The following is a 19,591-nucleotide window of genomic DNA, read 5'->3' as shown; positions in this document are numbered from 1 at the left end:
ATCGTTTTCGCCCGTTTCGGCTCCGTGTGGACGGGACCTGTGTTTGTGTGTTCGCCATATATAAGGCGCTCCGGATTATAAGGCGCACTGTCGTTTTTTGAGAAAATTATAATGCGGAAAATATGGTAATTCACTGAGTTCACCAACTAATACTCTTCACTAGAAATGTTGTGTGAAATGATTTTCAAGCAGTCTCGCGGTATCAGCTTGGTAGATGGAACAGCGAGGTGTCCGATAGGCAGAGATCTAGATCAGCGGGAGTGGCCAGCGAAGCTGTGCATCGTGGTGCATGGTGGGAGTTGTTGTCTTCAATCCACAAGCGCCAAAAAGTCACTTTCTGCCTTTGCTCGGTCAAGACGGCACCAAATTAGAATTTTATTTTATTATTCGACTACATATAGGACCCTATTTCAATACATATTCATGCCTCCACCGGTGAAATGCTCCTTTAATCATTACCGGGATGACGCAGTCTGCTCTCTCTAGCTCCACCCTGGTTAACAATTACCGTGGGGACGCAGTCTGCTCTCTATGCTCAAGGAGCTTCAGAGATCCACAGTTACACAACTGCGCTCTTTTGAAGTTTCTCCCTTTACCATGTGTCTCAGGAGTTTATGGCATTTTAAATATAATCAATATAATAATAAAAATATATAAAAAAAATATATAACACTTCCTCCCTGTTCTTCTCAGAACCCTGACGGGGCCAACAGTTTCCTGCCCAGGAAGGACATGAAGCCGGAGCTGCAGGGGGCCCTGAGGCCCGGGCCGGGCAGCACGAGGGGCCACAGTGTGGACGTGGACGACTTCATCAAGTCCCGCATCGCGGAGGCAGACAGCGACCCCACGGCACCGCCCTACGACTCCATCCAGATCTACGGCTACGAGGGCCGGGACTCAGTGGCCGGCTCGCTCAGCTCCCTGGAGTCCGTCACCACCGAATCAGACCTGGACTATGACTATCTGCAGAGCTGGGGGCCCCGCTTCAAGAGGCTGGCCGATCTATACGGGACCAAAGACTACCCCATGAACGATACGGACGACGGGGAAGACTCTTAACCACCGTCCGAATGAGCCCCCAGCCCTCCAGTACAAGGAGGATGTGATTAGGCCAGCCAATGCTCTGTGGTCAGATTGAAGACAGAATCGCTGACCAACATTAATCCCGCCCAAGTCTCTTCTTTGTATAATGTATTAATAATTACGTATCAGAGCCCAATTTTCCCAGAATCCCTCACCTACTTCTCTCTCTCTCTCTCTCTCTCTCTCTCTCTCTCTCTCTCTCTCTCTCTCTCTCTCTCTCTCTCTCTCTCTCTCTCTCTCTCTCTCTCTCTCCAAAGACATAAGCAATGTAGTTCTTGGGCAGTTTTGTTAGTTTTCGCAATCTGTCTCGTTGTACATCCAAACAGTTCTGCTGTGGATGAAGACGCTGTGCTTACTGACTCTGTCTTCAACTCACTAGACACTCTGTATGCACTCTGGGGACTAGACTGGAGCTAGTAGGTTGTATTGTATCCCGAAAGTGTCACAAAGTGGTTGGATGTAATGAATACAGAGAGCCTAAGAAATGAAGAGAGACTTTATCAAGCTGGGTCCTCATTTGAAACTCTTTTGAAGCAGCAATCACAGGATGTTGATGAAGAAGGAAAATAAGTCCTTGGTGGGAAACCGGAGGTCAAAGAGAAAGGCTATTAAAACGGAATAGCATTTCTTCACTTTTGTTGCCATGTGTAGGTCAGCAGGTGACATGGTTTAGTTTGACAGTGAGTTAGACTCAGTCTATGTTGACAATAGCCTACTGTGAAGATGCTTACAGAAAAGGTATTATAGTCATGGTGGCCTTATACTAAAACGCAACAACTCCCAGGCTAAACAATACGGTAAAGAAGAGCAAGCTAGCTAAGCATTTCAGCATTTCTAGCTAACCTCTGTAGCATCTCCCACGGACTGAGATTAAGTCTGTGGAAAGGCTACTACTAATACATTTTATACTCTAACCTAAATGGAATTCAACTTGGATTCAAAAAGAAGAGAAAACTGTTCTGTTCTGAAAACTCTCCCCATCACCATTCCAGAGAAGAGGAAAGATTTGTGGCTCCACCTTCCACTGCCCATTATGTCTGAACCACCAATCAGTGGTCACGTCCTCGCACGAATATCCACCAATGAATGATCCCTTCCTGGTTTCTAATTCTACCATTCGAGTAAAACCTGTGAGCTCTAAAAAGCCTTAAACTTAATACACTCTTGCAGCGCAGTGCATTCTCTCTTTTTCTCATTTTTTTATTTTTTAACTTGAAAAGTATATCAGAGAGTGAGCTCCATGTTGGGTATGTGCAGAGAATGTGCAGACATGTGATCTCTTGTGGATCTGACCTGATTCTGAGGGGCTGTAGTGCATGCCATTCTCCATCCCTTGGTGAATGTAGCCTGGAATAATACACATACCGTGCAGTTCATAAAACTGTGGCTGTTTCTCTGGCTGCATCTGTTGTATCAACATGTGCGCTGTTTCAAAGCTGAAATGTGATGTGTTCAAAGAAAAGAACACAATGTGTGTTGTTCCCTGCTCATTCACAGAGCATTAAGTCACAAATACTCACCTTTTAATGTTTTTATTTTTTATTATGATTGTTATAATTGTATTATTATTAAGATTCATTTTGTTTTTATTATTATTATAATTATTATGATGATTATTATTATGACAATGATGCCAATTCTGTTCTGTCTTTTGCTGCCGTTCCACAAGAACAGGTGGATATAGTGTCATCATTCTGGCTTCTTTTTAAGGCTAAACAAGTATGTCTCCATCAGAGTTTAGTTTGTCTGCAGATAATTGTCATTCCGCTATAAATAATAGGAATCCACATTGTTTTCTCTCCGCTTGGATAAACCTGAAGTCCAATCTGCTCCGCCCAGAAGGTACATGGCAGATCTGTCGGTCTTTAGCGTGAATCAAACTTCTATATAATTTCTTGCTTTATTATTTTACTTTTTATGTTTATTTCTAGGCATTTTTTTGTTATTCCTCCCTGGCTGAGAGTAAAACAAGCGAAAAATGTGTTTGTCGCAGTGAGAGAGCGCCTCATTTTGATCCTCTGTCGAGGTATATGGTACCAATTTGTAAAATTTTAAAAGTTCTTATTTTAGTATACATGCAGAATATTCCAGTATTACAACAAAGAACATGTTAAGATACAATTTAAAGATAATGTTACAGCGTCACACTTATATTTTCTGAACATTGTACTGTTGCTTTACTATGTGCTTCAATCTCCGAAGCGAAAAAAAAACAACTTTGAAATAAATGCTCTTTTTATAAAATGAGATTTAGAATGGTGTGGTCATTTTGATCACTGTGTTTCATTTGATAAGGGGGGCGGATGTGTATAAGTGTGTATGACATCAACATAGATTTGATCTTAATTTAAATGTAATAGAACTTTCTATTTGTTTCCTTCTGAATATACTTTTGAGATGATTGAATGATTGAATTATACACACATTCATGCACATTATCTGCACACAGTGACACATCAGTGGTATTCACGCACACAGCCCTTACACTGACGTTGAAGCTGAGCACACGCATCTTTGATCTGCGTATTTATAGTACTTATTCAGCCCCATCACGCAGAAAGATCACAATGGTACCCAGATAGACACACACACATTTTAATTCTTCTATAGGATTCAAACATTTCAGAGATGAGAAAGGTCTTTGTTGAAGCGAACAAAAAACAACTCCTTCGCCACACTGCCAGACTGCCTATCACTGCTGATACGGAGCAGAACTTTGCTTATTGTTTAGATTTTCTGCTGAAGAGCCCTGCCAGCCTTAAAGGCACCCAGTGCAACTTTCGAGGCTTAAAAATAAACATTCAATTTCTAGTCTTTTTTACACGTAGTAAGTTTCAATAACTCCATACCATTACATACCGACATTTAAGCAGCAAAGATGAGACGTCGTTGTGTGGTGAGAACTGATACAAAATCGATAACAACAACAATGCCGCCATTTTCTTTACTTTTTTGTAACCTACAATAAATAAAGCAGGCTTCCAGTCAATGGAAAAATGGCTTCTCCCCACCGGCGATTGTTGTTGTTTACGATTTTCTATCAGTTCTCACCACACAACGACGTCTCATCTTTGCTCCTTGAATGTCGATATGTAATGGTATGGAGTTATTGAAACTTACTAGGGCTGTCACTTTTTATTCGAAGTTCGAATATTCGTTCGAAGGTGGGGTGAAAAGTTCGAATTCGAAGTGTAATTCTCCATTCGAACTGTAAAAATGCGCTATAAAGAAGAGAGCGGCGGGTGGCTTTTCCTCAATAAAGCGGCCCTCCTGGATCCCCGCTTCTCCCGGTTAGTCCACCTTTCCCCTGCACAGAAACATCTCGTGACTGAAAGCCTCTCACACGAGCTCATTGAAACGGAGACCGACACTGATCGCACACGACAGGGAGAAAAGTCCGCTGCTGGGCGCGATGGGCAGCCTGTAGCGGCTGCAGCTGCAGCGGTAACGGAGAGCTGCGAGACTACTTGTAATTTTCTTTACAAGTACAAAAGAGCAGCATGCCGTGTTGGAGGTCGGCCTCACAGATTGTTCGTTTATATAGGCTGTGTGTGCCATGGACGACATGCGCTCCGCATATCGCGCTCCGAGCAGTTATTGTTAATGCGTAAAAGACAGCCGCACTTGTGTGTCGGAGCTTCCTCTTGTTGTGTTTACAAATGTGTTATCAAAGATGTGTTTTTATCCTGTGCTGTTATGAATTCAGTAGGTATACGTGATTTCCACAAGAAATAAAAAGAAACACGACAACAGTTGTTGTCGTGTTTCTTTTTTTTTTAATAGTTCTATGGGGGGGGGGGGGGGGGGGGGGGGGTCGAATGTATTCGAATGTATTCGAATTAATTATGGACATTCGAAATTCGTTCGAATTTCATTTTTGGAAAAAGTGACAGCCCTAAAACTTACTACGTGTAAAAAAGACTACAAATTGAATGTTTATTTTTCATTGAATGTTTACATAAAGTTGCACTGGGTGCCTTTAACACACTATAAACATTGTTGTGCACATGCCCCAAGCTGCCAAAAATAAACACTATTAGCTTGCATTGGTAGCCTAGGTCCCTTAGTATTTCCAAAATGAGCTGGTATTTAACGATTTTATCGTTGAAGGCCATTTCCATGTACAGATCAAACACACAGCTTATCTCAAGTAAGAGCACTTCCCTTCTGTCTCTGTTTAAAAAAACAACATCAGGTGCATTTGGGATGCTACAAAACACATCAATATAGCTGTTAAACCATTCCGGCATTATACGTGAATGTTTGTGCATGGTCACATTTTCTAGAAATACTTCTTTAACATTGCTGGAAATCAGATCGACAAGTCGGTCATGGCGTTCAATATACAGTCCTTTGTACATAGTACAGCCATTCACAATATGAGCAACGGATTAAAGTTGATGGCCAGAGTGCATTATACAGTGTGGATGGTGGTGTGCAGGGTACCATAATGCCAGTATTTGTATTAGTATTGTATTAGGTAGGTGGCACCTGCAGTCTAGCTTTGGCTGTGAAACAGCGGATGTCCTCCCTAACAGCAGCATTTCTGTACATGGAGTGGGAAGCAGAGTGGTCGGCAAAGTCTAGGCATGCTAGCTTTCCCTGCATTTTAAGTCCAGTCCAGTGTTGTTTGGTCTCTGTTTGTTTTATGTTAAGAAGGAATCTCCTTGCTGTTGTGTTCTGTAGTATGTGTTGTGCCTCTTTGTGGTATACAGTAGCCTCTGCAGTTACAGATGAGTCGATGTCTACTGCAACAGATGCCGGTGGTGCTGTGTATGCGTTGTGTTGTGTCCATTCCAGTTTGACTGTCATTCTGTTTGACAGATCATTTAGGTCCGTCCAGTCCGACCGAACTCCAAAGCCTGCAGCTTGTGTGTCCGCTGCATTCCTCCCAAAGCCTAGGAAACTGTCCTGGCCTGCTTTGGCCAGAGAGACCTTCCTCTTCCTGAGTTCCAGCAGGAGGGAAGCTCTGTCAAGCTCTCTGACAGTGGCATGATCATGGTTGAGCATGCTGATGAGGTGTGTCAGCCTGGTAGCAGTGTATACCCATTCCACGTTTGGGACACCTAGCCCCCCTCTTTATGTGAGAGGAAGAAGAGATCCTGGGTAGAATGTGAGTTCAGCCATAGCCATTTTCTGACAGCCTGGACTGTTTTATTGTTCATGTCCCGTAAGACATATTGCAGGAGGTGGACGTTTGCAAAGAGGTGTTGTACCTTTGCCAGGGCCACCTCTCTGATAGCGTCCAGTTTCATGACTACAGGGAGTGGGGAGGAATCAATTAGATCGATTCTGTTCTTATAGGCATAACATAGCTCCTGTGCCTGCTCCCCCCACTCAACCGCAATGTTGATGTTATGGCCAAGATAGGTGTATGACTCGTGGCGTGAGTAGACCCTGATAGGCTGTTCCATTAATGTGAAGGAGTGTGGTTTGTCCGATTTGGCTTTATACCAGCGGTTGCCACCGCTGCGTCGCTCATAAAGACCTGCACACTTGGTGTGCTTCACCTCCAGCTTTGACCAGTGACGCACACAGACACAAAAACAGGCACACACATATTGTTTGACTCTCTGAGGGGAGCATCACCCAGAATGGTCAGAGCGCTCTCTTGATGAATAATTAAAAACGAAAAGGGTGTAGGCAAAGAAAAGGAATATCGACAGGAGACAGTGGAAGGAGACAAGGAGACAGTGGAAGGAGACAGTAGAAGGAGACAAGGAGACAGGAAACAATGGAAGGAGACAGTGGATTGAAACAGTGGAAAGAGTCAGGAAACAGTGGAAGGCGACAGTGGAAGGAGTTCACAAATTCTACATGCCAAATTCAGCTGCAAAATCTATATGAAATTCAGCGGTAACATTGGGGGACCCAAGGAAGAGCAATTGATCCTAGATGCTAGATCGCGGTCAAGCAAGGAGAGCGAGCGGGTGTTACACCGAATTTGCGACACACTGAAAAGTGTGACCCAAGGGGCGCTGTTGCTCATTTTCTGCAACATGTACGAGTTCGAAGCGTAGACAGGCATGGGCTGTTTCCCAATGTGAAGGAAGTATGCTCAACGGCCGCCCTTTTAGGGATGCTACGTCATAGAACGCCGACAAGCACTGTTACAATTTTGAGAACCCTCGGAAATTCACGTCCGAGTGTTCTCTCCTTTTTGTTTTTTTTGTTTTTGAGAATTTCGAGATTTTTCAAAGATGCATCGCTGGATTTTCAACGAGCCAAAATACCCACAATCCTTTGCCTTCACACGCTGCACGGGTATTTAAATAATAAATATTATTATTGATTTTTTTGGAGACCAAACGTTTTTGCAACGCAATGATAGGCGATATATCTTGCACGGATTGATTTGTTTTAATATTTACGCATCTGGTGTCTACAAACTATTGTCACGATTTCAATTTCAACAAGTAAAATATAAAAATATTTACCACAGGAGCAGTATCAAAAAGCGGAAGCGCTTCCACACTACCAAGTCTTTCCAAACTCTGAACGCTACCAACGCTAGGCAACACTCTAGCCAGCACTCTAGCCTCATCTCCACAGGACGTGACTCGCAAGGAAGTGTTCTAGCAAGGCTGCAGGCTTCACATTGGGATCAGCCATGAAGTCATTCACGTACAGAAACATGCACACAAGCTTAAAACGTAATGTTTCTATCGTCATCGATTACGCGGAATGGGTGCATTCATTTTGTGACACCGGGCGCACGTTAAGCGGCTGAAGCAAATGGGTTGATATGCCTCTCCGGTGGCAGAACGAGCGTGCAGAGCCGTCAGTATTGTGCCCCGATTGGCATGATAAAGATATGAGGATGACAAATTAAAATCAGGTTGCTGTCATGAATTTAATCATTGAATTCTGCATCTGAAATTTTGCAATTTTTTTTTTTTCATGTTGAATATTTACAAAATAAAGGTACATTTAAAAAGGTAAATTCAGTGGTAACAAATCCAGATACATTATTTCAATGCATAAATATTCAGTGCTTAAAATTCAAAGGCTTTTTATTTTCAAAATTCAATGAGACAGATTTACTTCCATAGAAGGAGACAGGAGACGGTGGAAGGAGACAGTGGAAGGAGAGCTCAGCCGCTCAGACAATATAACTTCTTCACTGTGTAAGGTGTGTGTGTGTGTGTGTGTGTGCTAGCAATGTTTGTGTGCGTGTGTTTTGTGTCATGTGTGTGCCTGTGCAACCCTGTCTCGTCAAAATTACGTTCCCAGAGAACTATTCGGCATTCTCAATTACGTTTGTCATAAAACGTATTTTGTCCGCGATTACGTTTTATTGAACGTATTGCAAATACGTTCGTCCTCAGCCTATTTTTTGCCATTTATTAACCTCTAGGATTATGTTTGGTTGAAACGTATCCCAGATAGGTTAAATGTCAACGTATAGCACATTATTGTCATTAAGGCATATCTCCCTTTCAGGGAACGTTTCATTTAACGTATTTTGTCTGAAAAACGTATCTTGGCTGTGGATACGTGTTATTGAACATATCGCAAATACGTTCGTTGTCAACCTATTTTTTGCCATTCATTTACCTCTAGGATTATGTTTGGTTGAAACGCATTCCAAATATGTTAAATGTCAACGTATAGCACATTATTGTCATTAAGGCATATTTCCCTTTCGGGAAACGTTTAATTTAACGTTATTTTGTCCCTGATTACGTCTTATTGAACATATTGCAAATAGGTTCGTTCTCAACATTTTTGTTGTTATTTATTTAAGCTACCTCTTGGATTACAGGCTACATTTAATTGAAACGTATCCTTAATAGGCTACGTTAAATTTCGATAACACATTATTGTCAGCATATAGGCATAGGTCTACCTCTCGGGGAAGCGTACGTTTGATTGTAATGTTAATAGTCCAACGTTATATCAACATGTCACAAGAGGAGAAATTAGCTGCTGACGGGGTAACTGTAGGAGCGGGGGTTGCTTTGTTGATTTCTTTATCTAGGGCTATAGCTGTGGTCAAAGCGGGAAGTGTGCGTTGTCTGGGCGGCTGCCTGAACTGAGCTGCAGGAAATTATGTTCACACGTTTCTTCATTCATTCATGAAGGCTATACCGGTGAACGGTGACGTCAGACTCACGCCCACCTACAAACCAATCATTTGCTGTGTTCGAAATCGTTCCCTATCATGGATGTAGTGCACTAAATAGGGTGCACGCCATTTTGTAGGGTGTTTGAATTCTCAGTGGTCCACCATATAGGGCACTATATAGTGAACTTAAAATAGGGTACATAGATGTACCCTACATGTTACTCCCGTATACCACAATGCAATGCGGTCGTGTTTTCCCGGAGGAGAAGAAGAAGCTGAATAACCGCGAAAACGAATACATTTAATGATGGAGTCTCCGGCTTTCGTTTAGAAATGTCAACAATTTATTTGGGATTTAACATAGAATATTTAACATTCAAAATGAATTAAACAAGGAAATGTAACATTCAACATCAATACAACCTCCAGCTTTCGTCGAGAGTGACCGGTTTGTTTACATGATGTTGGCGCATCTGTCTGCGTCACACAAATACCCGGCGCATTTACTGACGCAAATGACGTTTAGAAATCTTAAGCGTAGTGTCCGAATTCTCGTTTGTTCGTTCCCTAAATAGTGCACTATATCATGGACACTATATAGGGAATAGTGAGTGAGTGGATAGGGAACGATTTCGAACACAGCTAATGTCCAGTATCAGCCTGTCCTCTCGGAAAATACGACCACGTTGGTTTGTTCCGCCACAGATTACGACCCATTGGAATTTATCCAAAACGAGCGAACGAGGCCCTCTACATGTGCGGGCAACCCTTTCTCATCAAAATTACGTTCCCAGAGAACTATTCGGCATTCTCAATTCCTTTTGTCTAAAAAACGTATTTTGTCCGTGATTACGTTTTATTGAACATATTGTAATGACCTCGCAGGTGACATAACGATGTCGAGTCATTAGTAATTGAAGGAACTTTTAATGGACCAAAACCAGGTCACTGAAACCCGTAACCAACGGCAGAAATCCCACCCAAAACAAACCCCGGTTACCCCGGCAACCCCCAACACGGTCTCACTCACGTGCAGGCCCCCACCCTCGTGTTCTTCCAAGGCCCTCCCCCAGCTGACCTAATGATTCGCCCTCACACTGATTGACAAGAAGAACATTACAATACATGCACACACAGAACAACTGGCATAACGGACAACGAAATACAATGCAACACATAACACAAAAACAATTTAATTGTCCCAGGGTCGCTACAATATCGTAAATACGAATTCGTTCTCAGCCTATTTTTGCCATTTATTTACCGTGTTACTATGGCAGAATAAAGAATAAATTCATGCATTATCATTCAACTTGAACATGTGTTTTTACAGTATAGAGTGGTGGAGAGGGATGACGTATGTTGGCAAACCCGGAAGTGAGCGTCGCCCTCGGTTCCCTTGACAAAAAGCCAACGGGTTTTCCATTGGATTTTGGATTATTGCAGAAAAATCCTCAACTCCTCAAAAACGGAAAATAAATAAATCAATAAAAATAACCGTGCTCCAAAAAAAAAAAAAAAAAAAAAAGTGTAAACCAATGCATTCTGAATGGGAGTGTTTCTCAGATTATTCCATGCTACACAACGAAATGTAAACCCATGGAAATAAAGACTTCGTGGTCATAATAATTTAAATATCATTAATCTACTACTGAGTGTGTAGGGAGGTATTCTATTTTTTTTCAACGGGGCTGAATCCAGTCACTTGACCGTCATGGTTGCTATGGTAGTTGCTATCGACCGCCCCCTCTAATAACTCTAAAAACCACGCGGCAAAGGAGCTGCCGTCAATTGGGTTGTTTTTGTCGTAAACTAGGGTCCGATGGTTGAAAAATAGACAGATATTCCAAGGTATCCTTAAAAGGCAGCTTGGATGTGTTTATTTTCTGCAGTTTAGACTTCTTCTATAACTAATTTTTGAAAGCAAAACACCAAGCTCATTGATTTAACGAGGGAGGGTTATTTGAAACAATTTATTCAATAAATATTTGTGAGAGGTCATTCCTTCTCCTGATTTTACTTCCTATTTATGTCTAGGGTAAACCCCTACTGTCCACAAGCATCCCCCCCCTCCCCATATGGATTTGGAGAATTGTTGCCACGTCCCAGTGGTGGAGGTATATATATGAAAGAGGGCATTCAATTATAGCCTACTACAATGATCAATTAGGAGGCCGAAGCCCTAAAGGAAGTGATGCAATAGGTGACTGAGTCGACAACATTTAAGTAAGCTGTATAGCGTCTCTTATATATCAAAGGGGGTCTCAAAGGACCAACCCAGTCGCCAAGAAAATACATCCACGGTGTACGTTTCCATGAACACTGGATACGTAGCATTTCAACGTAAAAAATAGCGTGTTATACCTACAGTATCCACGTGTGCCGCTGTGGAGGCGGGTTTCGGGGTTTGGGTTTCACGGCTTTCGCGGCAAATTGTGGACACGATTGTTTAGGGGGGGGGGGGGGGAGACTGTTGTTGACCGGGGAGGGGGGGGGGGGGAGACACGTTTGTTGAGGGGGGGGGGGGGGGACACACACGATTGTAGGGGTGTGGGGGGGGGGGGGGGGGGGGGGACACACGTTAGTTGAAGGGGGGGGGGACGACACACACGTTTGTTGAGGGGGGGGGAGACACGTTTGTAGGGGGGGGGGAACGCTCGACAACGAGAGTTGGTTTTTATTGAACGGTCGACAACGAGAGTTGGTTTTTATTGAACGAGACTTCAACACGGAACAGCTGCACGAAACGATGGTCACGTCACTCTCGGTGACGGTGTCGACAATAATGAACACACGAACAATGTTAATAGAACAACACGCAACCACATAACATCCCGAACCCATTAACCCCACTTAATCCTAACAACAAAACAAGTTAACAAAAGCCCCATTTGTCAACTGACAACCCCAATTCCCAGAATCCCCCGCGGCTCCGGAACACGGCGTAGCTCATATTAATCTTTATTATCTGAATGGGAAATGCAATATTTTAGGACAGATACACCATTAAACGCGTTTCTAATGACATTTCTAGCGAGAAATGTACATTTTCCTTACATAATCTTCAGTCAGTGAATGTGTATGATCTTTATTAATCTTTATTATCTGAATGGGAAATGCAATATTTTAGGACCGATTCACCGTTAAACGTGTTTCTAATAACATTTCTAGCGAGAAATATACTTTTTACTTGCATAATCTTCAGTCAGTGATTGTGTCTGATCTTTAGTTTTATAGTTATTAGGATTTGATCGGCTCGCTCGCATGTTTCAACGATGTCAGGTTGCTTTCGCTAAACTAGCAGCTCACGTGCTTCCTGCGTTTGTGTTATTAAACTGTTACTTTATGTAACTTTTAATGATATCATCTTGTTAGAAACACGTATATCTGCCCAGTCGCCAAAAGCATACCTACGTTGACAGTGTACGTTTCGTGAACACTGGATTACGTCGCATTTCAACATAAAATAGCGTGTTATACACACACACACACGCACGCACACGCACAGACACACACACACACAAGCACACACAAGCACACACACGCACGCACAGACACACAGACACAGACACACACACACACACACACACACACGCACACGGTGCATTTCGCTGCTAAAACAACAACAAAAAAATATTCCCTCAAATAGTATTACTTTCAAAACGTTGGCCAAAATGGCCAATAATATCATTTTTTATTTGGGATGCTTCTTGGACATTTTGGGTGGATTTTGAACGGTATGTGGGGGGCACGTTTTTTGCAGGACCTGGCAACCCTGCGCTGTTGCCCGAGATCTGGATCCACCCCGGCGTGGTGCCGTCTCCTTTTGACCTTTTGACCCCAGACTTCTGGGGGAATAGCTGAATCAATTCATTAGTCAATCAGAAGCATGTAAATATCTTCACGGTGGCGTAAGAGGACGAACAAGGTGTCCTTCAACATCTACGCTTCCAGGCGATTGCAACGGTGCCACACATGAGCATATTCGAACATGTTTAATGGTAGTAATTAGCTGTCGAAATTGGAGGCCTTAATCAATACTGAGCAGCTATTGATTTGCTTCCCGATAAAGATTAGTCACAAATGACATGTTATTTAGCATCTACACGTTGAGCTGAGTCCAATGACACCAAGAACGACACTCTAGCTAATGGTAACATGTATTTTACATGGTACACCTAGGTCTAGGACATGATCTCGGTGTAGCAAGAGGCCGAGCTTGATCTCATTGGACTCAGCTTAACGTGTAGATGCTAATTAACATGTAATTTGTCAAAAATCTCCATCGGGAAGCAAATCTATAGCTGGTCATTATTGATAAAGGCCTCCAAAATCGACAGCTAATTACTACCCCGAAACATATTCAAATATGATCATGTGTGGCACTGTTGCAATCGTCTCGAAACGTAGATGTCAAAGGACACCTTGTTTGCTCTGTTGCACCACCGGGAAGATATTTTCATACTTCTAATGGATTGATTCATATTTGAAGGTTCTCGGAGTGAGACTTTAAGTGGTTGCAGCAGAAGTGTTGAGACGAAAGATGATATCAAGAGATTTATAGAATATTCCCATTCACATTATGATTCTTCGTCGTAACATCCGACCAAACATCCTTTACATTCACAGAGCGAAGATTATGAAAGTCCAGGCTCAGCAAGTGCTCCATCTCGTTGCACCTGCACCCAGCGGCTCGCTTGCAAGATTTTGGCCTGAAGTTCTTCCCAGACCTATACCCTAACAGTCCAATATGCATATCTGAGAATCAGGCCTCTCTTCAATAATGACAAAATGTAATGAGAGAAATACAGATTCACTTTTTGTTATCTCATAAGCGGCGTGGTGCCGGCTCCTTTTGACCCCAGACTTCAAAGAGGTGGCCACAGGTCAGCGCTGTCTACACACATTAAGCCACAAATGTACACCTCCATCCCGCAAAAAATGGGGCCTAGAAACTAACCTCTGTCTTATGTACATTGACTGTACTGTTGGAGGTCACGCCCCTTTTCCAGCCTTTTCGAGATAGCTAGGGATGCTAAAATGTTTACACACATTTCCCGGGGCCCCGTGAACGACATATCCGAGATTTGGAGTTCTAGCCCTTAGAGAAAAAAAGTTTTCCCAAATGGAGTGTCATTTGGACAAAGCCCCTCAGAAGTGTAGCCTGCAAGACCTAATGGTTCAGAATGTGGTGGAAAAACAGTTTTTGAGATAGGAAGGTCCTACCGCCCTGAAATTTTAATACCTTATTCTAGGGCCTAACTGGGACTTCCTGCCTGAAACTTGGCCCGGTCAGACCCCGAGGGCAGGCCCCCCCTTCCTGCCCTCGGGGTCCGACCGGGCCAAGTTTCGGTGTGGAGGTCCCAGTCAGGCCCTAGAATAAGAGAACAATTTCAGGGCGGTAGGACCTTCCTATCTCAAAAACTGTTTTTCCACCACATTCTGAACCATTAGGTCTTGCAGGCTACACTTCTGAGGGGCTTTGTCCAAATGACACTCCATTTGGGAAAAAAAAATTCTCTAAGGGCTAGAACTCCAAATCTCGGATATGTCGTTCACGGGGCCCCGGGAAATGTGTGTAAACATTTTAGCATCCCTAGCTATCTCGAAAAGGTCGGCAAAGGGGCGTGACCTCCAACAGTACAGTAAATGTACATAAGACAGAGGTTAGTTTCTAGTCCCCATTTTTTGTGGGATGGAGGTGTACATTCGTGGCTAAAGGTGTGTAGACACAGCTGGCCTGTGGCCACGTTTTTGAAGTCGGGGGTCAAAAGGTCAAAAGGAGCCGGCACCACGCCGCTTATTAGATAACAAAAAAAAAAGTTAATGTGTGTTTCTCTCATAACTTTTTGTCATTATTAAAGAGAGGCCTGATTCTCAGATATGCATGTTGGATGGCTAGGGTGTAGGTCTGGGAAGAACTTCAGGCCAAAATCTTGCAAGCGAGCCGCTGGGTGAGTTGCAACGAGATGGAGCACTTGCTGAGTCATTTCCTGTAGTGCTGGAGCCACAGGTTGAAGCGTATGCGTCCTTTGAGACCCCCTTTGATATATAAGAGACGCTATACAGCTTACTTAAATGTTGTCGACTCAGTCACCTATTGCATCACTTCCTTTAGGGCTTCGGCCTCCTAATTGATCATTGTAGTAGGCTATAATTGAATGCCCTCTTTCATATATATACCTCCACCACTGGGACGTGGCAACAATTCTCCAAATCCATATGGGGAGGGGGGGGATGCTTGTGGACAGTAGGGGTTTACCCTAGACATAAATAGGAAGTAAAATCAGGAGAAGGAATGACCTCTCACAAATATTTATTGAATAAATTGTTTCAAATAACCCTCCCTCGTTAAATCAATGAGCTTGGTGTTTTGCTTTCAAAAAAAAGTTATAGAAGAAGTCTAAACTGCAGAAAATAAACACATCCAAGCTGCCTTTTAAGGATACCTTGGAATAACTGTCTATTTTTCAACCATCGGACCCTAGTTTACGACAAAAACAACCCAATTGACGGCACCTCCTTTGCCGCATGGTTTTTAGAGTTATTAGAGGGGGCGGTCGATAGCAACCACCATAGCAACCATGACGGTCAAGTGACTGGATTCAGCCCCGTTGAAAAAAATAGAATACCTCCCTACACACTCAGTAGTAGATTAATGATATTTAAATTATTATTATGACCATGAAGTCTTTATTTGCATGGGTTTACATTTCGTTGTGTAGCATGGAAAAATCGGAGAAACACTCCCATTCAGAATGCATTGGTTTACACTTCGTTCTTTGGAGCACGGTTATTTTTATTGATTTATTTATTTTCCGTTTTTGAGGAGTTGAGGATTTTTCTGCAATAATCCAAAATCCAATGGAAAACCCGTTGGCTTTTTGTCAAGGGAACCGAGGGCGACGCTCACTTCCGGGTTTGCCAACATACGTCATCCCTCTCCACCACTCTATACTGTAAAAACACATGTTCAAGTTGAATGATAATGCATGAATTTATTCTTTATTCTGCCATAGTAACACGGTAAATAAATGGCAAAAATAGGCTGAGAACGAATTCGTATTTACGATATTGTAGCGACCCTGGGACAATTAAATTGTTTTTGTGTTATGTGTTGCATTGTATTTCGTTGTCCGTTATGCCAGTTGTTCTGTGTGTGCATGTATTGTAATGTTCTTCTTGTCAATCAGTGTGAGGGCGAATCATTAGGTCAGCTGGGGGAGGGCCTTGGAAGAACACGAGGGTGGGGGCCTGCACGTGAGTGAGACCGTGTTGGGGGTTGCCGGGGTAACCGGGGTTTGTTTTGGGTGGGATTTCTGCCGTTGGTTACGGGTTTCAGTGACCTGGTTTTGGTCCATTAAAAGTTCCTTCAATTACTAATGACTCGACATCGTTATGTCACCTGCGAGGTCATTACAATATGTTCAATAAAACGTAATCACGGACAAAATACGTTTTTTAGACAAAAGGAATTGAGAATGCCGAATAGTTCTCTGGGAACGTAATTTTGATGAGAAAGGGTTGCCCGCACATGTAGAGGGCCTCGTTCGCTCGTTTTGGATAAATTCCAATGGGTCGTAATCTGTGGCGGAACAAACCAACGTGGTCGTATTTTCCGAGAGGACAGGCTGATACTGGACATTAGCTGTGTTCGAAATCGTTCCCTATCCACTCACTCACTATTCCCTATATAGTGTCCATGATATAGTGCACTATTTAGGGAACGAACAAACGAGAATTCGGACACTACGCTTAAGATTTCTAAACGTCATTTGCGTCAGTAAATGCGCCGGGTATTTGTGTGACGCAGACAGATGCGCCAACATCATGTAAACAAACCGGTCACTCTCGACGAAAGCTGGAGGTTGTATTGATGTTGAATGTTACATTTCCTTGTTTAATTCATTTTGAATGTTAAATATTCTATGTTAAATCCCAAATAAATTGTTGACATTTCTAAACGAAAGCCGGAGACTCCATCATTAAATGTATTCGTTTTCGCGGTTATTCAGCTTCTTCTTCTCCTCCGGGAAAACACGACCGCATTGCATTGTGGTATACGGGAGTAACATGTAGGGTACATCTATGTACCCTATTTTAAGTTCACTATATAGTGCCCTATATGGTGGACCACTGAGAATTCAAACACCCTACAAAATGGCGTGCACCCTATTTAGTGCACTACATCCATGATAGGGAACGATTTCGAACACAGCAAATGATTGGTTTGTAGGTGGGCGTGAGTCTGACGTCACCGTTCACCGGTATAGCCTTCATGAATGAATGAAGAAACGTGTGAACATAATTTCCTGCAGCTCAGTTCAGGCAGCCGCCCAGACAACGCACACTTCCCGCTTTGACCACAGCTATAGCCCTAGATAAAGAAATCAACAAAGCAACCCCCGCTCCTACAGTTACCCCGTCAGCAGCTAATTTCTCCTCTTGTGACATGTTGATATAACGTTGGACTATTAACATTACAATCAAACGTACGCTTCCCCGAGAGGTAGACCTATGCCTATGTAGCAGGATAGAGGTGCTATCCATGTTAGTCACGGTTAAGTACCACTAGTGGCCGTCATGATGTGGGCGGTATAAAAGCAGCCATCCTCCACCTGCCTCTTTCTTTTTGCGCTCCTGTCACTTGCGCGTCACTTCCGGGCCAAAAGGTAGTCTGGTCCGATAGGGCGACTATTTGTTGCTGCTTCAGGGTTTTCGTGCGAGCTATGGTGTAAGTTCTTGTAAGCAAGTTATTTTAAGTATTCTTTCGTGGCAATGTAGTTGATGCTGTCTGATGGCTAACGCTAGTGCGAGCTATGGTGTAAACGCTGATGACGGCCGGAGTCCTCTCTCACTCCCTCCTCCTGTGTGAACGCGAGTGTGTGTGTGTGTGTGTGTGTATGCCAGTGTTTGGTCGTAAACAGGACCAACTGCAATCAGCTCATTGGGGTCGCTGCTGCTTTGCCAGGCTGATCTTGCCTTCCCACGCTACTCTGCTTTGCCAGGCTGATCTTGCCTTCCCACGCTACTCTGCTTTGCCAGGCTGATCTTGCCTTCCCACGCTACTCTGCTTTGCCAGGCTGATCTTGCCTTCCCACGCTACTCTGCATTGCTGGCTGATATTGCCTTTCCACGCTACTCCGCTTCACTGCTGCTTCCGCCGCGTTGTTTACTTCACGTGCTTTGCTCCGGCTGGCACCTCGTGCCTACTGCCGCCTGTCGCTGCGGCGCACCCCCCCCCCCCCCGAGTAGTTCTACCAAGGGTGCTCATCCAGTGTGCCTTTTAACCGGGGTTTCCCCCCATCCGTGTGTGCATGAGTGTTGATGTGTGTTCTAATTATTTGAATGATTTGTTTTCTTTTGGTTTGATTACTTATCTAGTTCTGCGTTTATCAACTATTTTGTGTGTATTGTTTTTCTTTTGGTTTGATTACTGATTTAGTTCTGCGTTTATCTCAACTATTTTGTGTGTATTGTTTGTTTTCTTTTGATTTGATTACTTATTTAGTTTTGCGTTTATCTCAACTATTTTGTGTGTATTGTTTGTTTTCGTTTGGTTGCATGGTGAAGATTTTGCATTGAAAAGGAAAGAAGTTATTTAATAAATTGTATTTTTCTATAACATTTGAACTACGTCTCATGCCTTCTAAACGAGTGGACTTACCTGTGTGCTTTGCACTTTACATAAATTCCCTGAGGTGAAATTCCCAGGGTGGCGTTGTCGGTTCCTTTTTCTTATTTCTTAGTTAGATCTTTTAGTTTATTTTCCTTTCGCCCACCACCTTGCCACACCTATATGCTGACAATAATGTGTTATCGAAATTTAACGTAGCCTATTAAGGATACGTTTCAATTAAATGTAGCCTGTAATCCAAGAGGTAGCTTAAATAAATAACAACAAAAATGTTGAGAACGAACCTATTTGCAATATGTTCAATAAGACGTAATCAGGGACAAAATAACGTTAAATTAAACGTTTAAACGTCCAAAATTAAACGTCCAAGAGGTAGCTTAAATAAATAACAACAAAAATGTTGAGAACGAACCTATTTGCAATATGTTCAATAAGACGTAATCAGGGACAAAATAACGTTAAATTAAACGTTTCCCGAAAGGGAAATATGCCTTAATGACAATAATGTGCTATACGTTGACATTTAACATATTTGGAATGCGTTTCAACCAAACATAATCCTAGAGGTAAATGAATGGCAAAAAATAGGTTGACAACAAACGTATTTGCGATATGTTCAATAACACGTATCCACAGCCAAGATACGTTTTTCAGACAAAATACGTTAAATGAAACGTTCCCTGAAAGGGAGATATGCCTTAATGACAATAATGTGCTATACGTTGACATTTAACCTATCTGGGATACTAATCCTAGAGGTTAATAAATGGCAAAACAATAGGCTGACAACGAACGTATTTGCG

The 19,591-nt window shown here is 42.8% G+C and overlaps 1 protein-coding gene across 5 annotated transcripts in view; it reads left to right on the top strand.

The window, feature by feature from the left end:
- cdh11 (cadherin 11, type 2, OB-cadherin (osteoblast)) overlaps nucleotides 1-3,330 on the top strand; it is a 135,724-nt gene extending 132,394 nt beyond the window's left edge. For all 5 annotated transcript variants that reach the window (XM_060073682.1, XM_060073679.1, XM_060073681.1 and 2 more), the window contains one exon: nucleotides 694-3,330. In XM_060073682.1, the coding sequence (XP_059929665.1) occupies nucleotides 694-1,059 (366 nt within the window). In that variant the 3' untranslated portion in view covers nucleotides 1,060-3,330. The remainder of the gene's footprint in view (nucleotides 1-693) is intronic.
- The last annotated feature ends 16,261 nt before the right edge of the window (nucleotides 3,331-19,591 follow it).

This window comes from Gadus macrocephalus, chromosome 15 (genome assembly GCF_031168955.1).
Source record: "Gadus macrocephalus chromosome 15, ASM3116895v1".
In the NCBI taxonomy this organism is placed as follows: domain Eukaryota; kingdom Metazoa; phylum Chordata; class Actinopteri; order Gadiformes; family Gadidae; genus Gadus; species Gadus macrocephalus.
Note: the sequence above shows the minus strand (reverse complement) of the source record. Positions and strands in the feature narration are given on the sequence as shown.